This window comes from Arvicanthis niloticus, chromosome 19 (assembly GCF_011762505.2).
Source record: "Arvicanthis niloticus isolate mArvNil1 chromosome 19, mArvNil1.pat.X, whole genome shotgun sequence".
Classification (NCBI taxonomy): Eukaryota; Metazoa; Chordata; class Mammalia; order Rodentia; family Muridae; genus Arvicanthis; species Arvicanthis niloticus.
In genome coordinates, this window is record NC_047676.1 from 48,950,924 (window position 1) to 48,956,923 (window position 6,000).

The 6,000-nt window shown below is 42.9% G+C and overlaps 1 protein-coding gene across 2 annotated transcripts in view; it reads left to right on the plus strand.

Annotated features, from left to right (window-relative positions):
• Cwc27 (CWC27 spliceosome associated cyclophilin) overlaps positions 1–4,718 on the plus strand; it is a 190,297-nt gene extending 185,579 nt beyond the window's left edge. Inside the window, exon 15 of one of the 2 annotated variants that reach the window (XM_076916236.1) lies at positions 4,324–4,460. Coding sequence is in view for 1 of the 2 variants with exons in the window: in XM_034523350.2 (XP_034379241.1) it covers positions 4,324–4,486 (163 nt within the window). In the remaining variant the exon portion in view is untranslated. Of the gene's footprint in view, positions 1–4,323 lie in introns of both variants that reach the window. The other variant, XM_034523350.2, reaches the window with a different exon arrangement.
• Positions 4,719–6,000: the final 1,282 nt, after the last annotated feature.

Genomic DNA, 6,000 nt, shown 5'->3' on the forward strand with positions numbered 1-6,000 from the left:
GATAAATCATTTCAGAGCATTTTCATCAGAAATGAATTGCTAATGTTGGGATGGTGTCTTGAGCCGAGAATCTGATCTTCTGGCTTCTGCACAGATGTCACCACCATGCCATAATCTGTCTTCCCACTTATGTGAGAACGTTAATACTGACTGTTAGAGAAGTCAGTGAAGAACCACTTGTTTACTTTTGTTTATGCTTTGGCACAGTCCCACATCAAAGTAAAATTCCTTGTTTAACACCACTCGAGATAGGAAACCTCCATCTTCTGAAATGTAACTACCACCAGTGCTTTTGTTTGAGAATCTGAGCCTATGCTGAAGATTGTGTTAATCAGAACTAAGTTTCTGTCTTTTCCTTCAAGTAAACAAGTTCTGAAATTCTCACATGTAAATGATTAGTGTGTAATTAATTCCACAAGAATTCATTGCTCTGATTGGTCTAGTTTTTTAACAGTCACCAAGTGGACAGGGCTGAGTTATTGGGGTGCACAAAGCTAAACTATAAGTTCTTAGTCTGCATGTGTGCCCTCACAGGAGACTGAAGTGTGGGCATGCTTTCAATTCATACAGCACATGATTTATGGAGGCACAGAGGTCAGGAGTTTATTATACCCCAAATCATAATAACTATTCTGTGTTCCCTTTAAAAATGAAGTGACCAAAGCATGTTGAAAGATAAATGGGTGAACCGTTTTTTGCTGTTAAAGATTCAGTGTTACTGTGGAGTGGCCAGCCATCCTAAGTGTTACGGTACTAAGTCTGAAGTAGTCTGTCAGCCGAGAGCCCCTTCTTTCCTCTGGGTTTAAGATCGCTATTAATCAAAATGCTAGACCTGTGCAGTGCAGTTCGTATGAACAAACAGTTGAAGCAGACGGCTCCTTTAATTTATGGCTTTCTGTGTTTTTCAGATTTGTGAGAGGTTTCTTCCTGTAGACTTGGTTCTATGGCTTACATGCCTAGATTTCAGTTCTTATACTAGAGCCAACCAAGTCCAATAGTTGCAAGATTACCTTGTGGCATTGAAAGGAGGAAGGTACCTTTTTATGTTTTTAATTGACAACGTCTGGAAAAGTCATTTTGAAACTTGAATAGTTTCTACTGGAAATAGGTGTTATTAAAAAAAATCCATATTGGGGGAGGATATGGGATCACTTTTTAAACAGAACAATGAATTTGTGTAAAAGTTAATAATCTAATTAGGTAGTGGGGTAAGTGAAGCATCAACCTGGAAATACTAAATGAAAGCGTTTTGAGGGACGTGTGATTCCAGCGTAGGCAGAAGCTTTCAGGTGTGCGCTGTTAAGGGCTCCCAGTGCGGGGTGAGCTCCCTCTTTGTAAAGGGCTTGTAGCAGGACGGCCTTGCCGATAGCTCCAGTGCGCTTGCTCCTCTTCAGGTCCAGTAACTCAGAATTCCTAGAGTGCACTTTTTGGGTGCACAAGAGAGACTGCAGGAGTGTGGAAGAGGAGGCTTCCCTTCACACAGTGCATTACTGAAGTGAAAAGTAGCTGTACTTTATTCACTGTCTCTGATCGTCCTAGTTAGAGTTTCTACTGCTGTGACAAAACACCATGACCACAGAGCACGTTGAGGAGGACAGGGTTAATTGCTTGGCTCTCGATTCCACGCCACTGCTCATCATCACAGGAAGTAGAAGAGGAGCTCCGGAGCTGGTGCGGAGGCCAGGAGGGCTGCTGTTTGCAGACTTGTTCCTCATGACTTGCTAGATGTACTTTCTCATAAAACTCGGGACCACCAGCCTAGGGATGCACAATGTGCAGTCCCCCTTCTCCCCACCTACCAAGAAAATGCCTACGGCCTAATCGTATGGAGGCATTTTCTCAATTGAGGCTCCTTCCTTTCCTATAATTCTCGCCTGTATCAGGTGTAAATAAGACTATCCAGCATACCATGTGAGTCAGTCACAGACATGTTGACTCTGGGAGGAGAAGAATTGCTTGGGGGTTAGCATCACCTTCAGAAGCAGAGGCTGTTTCTGTTCACTGGCTTTCAAAAGCATGAGGTTACCTACTGCTAGTTGGCTTTTCCAGTGACATGAACTGTCACTGATCCAGTAGACCTAGATAAGTCATCATTAATTGGTTAAATCCAGTTTGTGTTTCCAGCTGGTTCTACGGGTTCCTTGTTTCCATGGCTATGAAAAAACCAACTCTTTTCAATGAATTGGGCATTCTCAGAAGCTCATGCCTAAAGGAACACCATAGAAAATTTAAAGCACAAAAAAATCAGACTCTGGGAGAAGCCACATATAAATCCAGTGGTTGTAGGCTGTGTTTTCTAATCGACAGTGCTTCCTGAAGCAATGGAACTGTTAGAAGGCAGAGTTCTCACACTATATGGTATAATCCTATGTTGCTATCAGTGATTAAAGTCAGAAAAAGCAATGTGTTATTAATTAGACATACCAACGTGAATGTGGTTATCTCATTTAAATATGATGTAGGTCATCTGTGTGTCACTGACACTCACAGCATCGACACGACCTTCCAAAGTAGAAGAAAAGGTGATCATGGCCATATGCTGCTGAGTCTCCAAAGTGACAGTATCTGTGAGACTTAATTTTCCTTCAAAATTACTTCAAGAATTTTCAAAATCTGAACATGGACTTTTCATTACAAATAAATGTCAGTCTTCATCTATGCAGCTGCAAGGAAAAGAGCGATGGCTCCTCACACTGCTCACTGCCCAAATCTCTGCTGATACAAATCAAAGAAAACTGGTATCATATGTGAGCGGAGGCAAGGAGCTTTCCTCGGTGTCAGAGTGCTGGCCTAGCAATGGGTGTGTGCAGGGTTATATTCCTGCCTAGCAATGGGTGTATGCAGGGTTATATTCCTGCCTAGCAATGGGTGTATGCAGGGTTATATTCCTGCCTAGCAATGGGTGTATGCAGGGTTATATTCCTGCCTAGCAATGGGTGTATGCAGGGTTATATTCCTGCCTAACAAGGGGTGTGTGCAGGGTTATATTCCTGCCTAGCAAGGGGTGTGTGCAGGGTTATATTCCTGCCTAACAAGGGGTGTGTGCAGGGTTATATTCCTGCCTAACAAGGGGTGTGTGCAGGGTTATATTCCTGCCTAACAAGGGGTGTGTGCAGGGATATATTTCTGTCTGCTGTCGCAAAGGAAATGCATATTTAAGATGCACAAATATACCAATTGGATTTTTTTATTAAATGGCTAGCAGAAAATTCATATCACTGGTTTATTTATATAAAAACTGAATCTTTCTCTTTCCTGACTTAGCAAGCTGCCCTGATGCCTAGTCTTTTGACCACCCTACCCCACCCCCCATTTATCTCGGATACCTCACAATGGGGGCACAGCTAATCACTGGCATAGTTCCCTGCTGCTAAGGATAGCTAGCTTATGTCCACTTAGGAATCAAGCACAGGCTGATACTTTAAGACCAGTAAGCATTTGTTAAAGTAGAAAGGCAGGGTTATGAGATTTGCTGTAGTCAACAGTAAGAGGAGAAAGTTAGTTCATGGAGTTATGCCAGAAATTTCATTCCTTTCTGCATAGAAAAACTCAGCCCCTCCTAGAAGACAGCCACAGCCTCACATGAACATGACTTTTCAGTTACTTTTTAAACTTCTGTTTGTGGGTACATACTTTTGTTCTGTTTGCCACTACTTAGTTGGTTTTCATTAATGTGATAATGGTGCTGGAGATTGAACCCAGGGCCTTGTGTCTTCAAGGCAAATGCTCTCCCATGAGGCACGGGAGCTACACACCAGCCCTAACATTAAAGGTTGATTTTTTTGCTGCTACTGCTGCTGTTGTTTTGTTTTGTTTTGTTTTTAATGTAACCCCTGCTTTTGACCCTTTGAGCTACTCAGAACACAAACATCAGATAGGTCTGGTTATTGGCTGGCAACTTGCTCCACAGCTGGCTTCCTGTGCTTGAGTATACTCTTCAAAGAAAGAGGACCAAGTTCCAAATAGGGGTTTAGGAGACTCCAGGGTAGAGATCATAGCCTCCCACCAGGGGAGCGACTCAGAGTGAGCATGAGCAGACTCCGAGAAAGGCAAAGGTGTGGAGCAGACAGACACCGGCATGCTTTTCAGAGTTTGGCTTCATTTCTGTTAGGCAGTTCTGGGGACCCAAGCCCAAGACTTTGCACGTGCTAGGCCGGCACTCTGCCGCCAAGCAAAGCTCCTCACCTCAGCATTGTTCTCCGTTGAACTGCTTTCCAGGTGGGACAAGCATTGCCTGGCTCCCTGTACCAGAAAGAGTGGGGTCCACAGTTTCTGTGTTAGCTCCCAGCCTGAATTCACTAGGCCATCTCTTCTCCTCTTTAGGATGTCACATGTACTCCAGTTTGAAGACAAAACCAGAAAAGTGAAAGATGCAAGCATGCAGGACTCAGACACGTTTGAAATCTATGATCCTCGGAATCCAGTGAACAAAAGAAGACGGGAAGAGAGCAAAAAGCTACTGAGAGAGAAAAAAGAAAGGCGGTGAGAGGAGCAGTGATGCCAGAAGTGGTGGCGCCTCAGGGAGTGTCCTGTCACAGACACGCTGTGGCAAGTGTGTCAGAGCCTGGGTTCTGATGTTCAGAAAACAGGTATCTCCTTTTGTAAATTTGGAATGATGTAAGCAAATGCTTTTGGTTACTGATACATTTTTCCTCTAATTGACCTTTTATATTACTAAATCTGAAATAAAATCAGTTTCTTTCCAGTTTAAATGTTAACCATTTGCAGATTGCATATGCCTATCTATGCCCCTCTACCCTGAAATGTGTGAAGGAGTCTTGTTAAGATTTTTTATAAGAGGTGCTCACAGAAAGAATAAGGGAAACTTCCCTGATACTTTAATATAAAATCAAAATTATAAAATAAAAACACTAACATTGGTTTTTTTTTTTTTTTTTTGCATATAAACATATAAAAATAGCCAGACCAGTAAGACTCCTGCTTTAATCTATGAGGAGCCCACAGGCAAGTTAATATTCACTCTGTCCAGTCCACTGCCTGGATGCTATAAATGCTTCAGGATAGTAGCACTCTGATGCCATGCTCACCAGACACCATGGCCTGATACTGGGCCACCTGCCACTGTCTGCCCTGGCCAGCACAGCAACATCAGGAGCAAGTGCCCAGGACCTGCCCCACCAGCAGAACTCATCAGGAGTCTAGCCTTTGACACACTCATTCGCACAGGGTATTTCTGTTACCTGTATTCAAACTCTGCGTGCTGAAATTATACAGCAGGCAGACTAACTTCAGTCACCTAATAAAACCTGAGCAGCCACATCTCTTCAGAAGTAATGAAATTGGTTTCCTCTTCCTAAAGCACTGGTTCTACAGTGTGATCCCAGGTGCAGCACTGGCATCAGACATAGCATGGAGAATGCTAGCCCCTGCCCTGCCCAGTCACCACCACCATTCTCTCCAAACTAGAGAATTAAAACATCATACGCCAGAGCCAACAAGTTAGAATCCTAGACCTATACACTAAAGACATTTTCAGACATTGTTCAAAGTAAGTATGTGCTAACGTACATCGAAGCCCCATAGAGGACAAATATGTTGTTCCCTAGCGCACTGTGGGGTATTTTATAGAAGTAAAGACCACCTAACTCTGAGTATGCATCTAAAGGAGCGGGGTTTGCCTAGCATGTACCAGGCCCAGAACTAGATTCTCAACATGGAAAAAAATTAGTAAGCAGAGCTATATTACAATTTTTTAAAAGGAACAAACAAAACTAGATATGTTTAAATATTTAAGCATATAACAGATCATTTATATTGTTGTACATGTGCACATTTGTGAAACAAAAATGTAAAAATATGTAAAACTAGTGATCACCTCTGAGGATAAAAGACAAATGCCCAGGCGGGGTTCACCTGCATTTCAGTTAGATAACTGTGCCCAGCCCTCAACCTTACACACTCAAGTATGCCTGAAACCACCACAACCTTTGTCCTTCATGACCGTGACCAAAACCAGAGGTGAGAAGATAGGACTCCAGA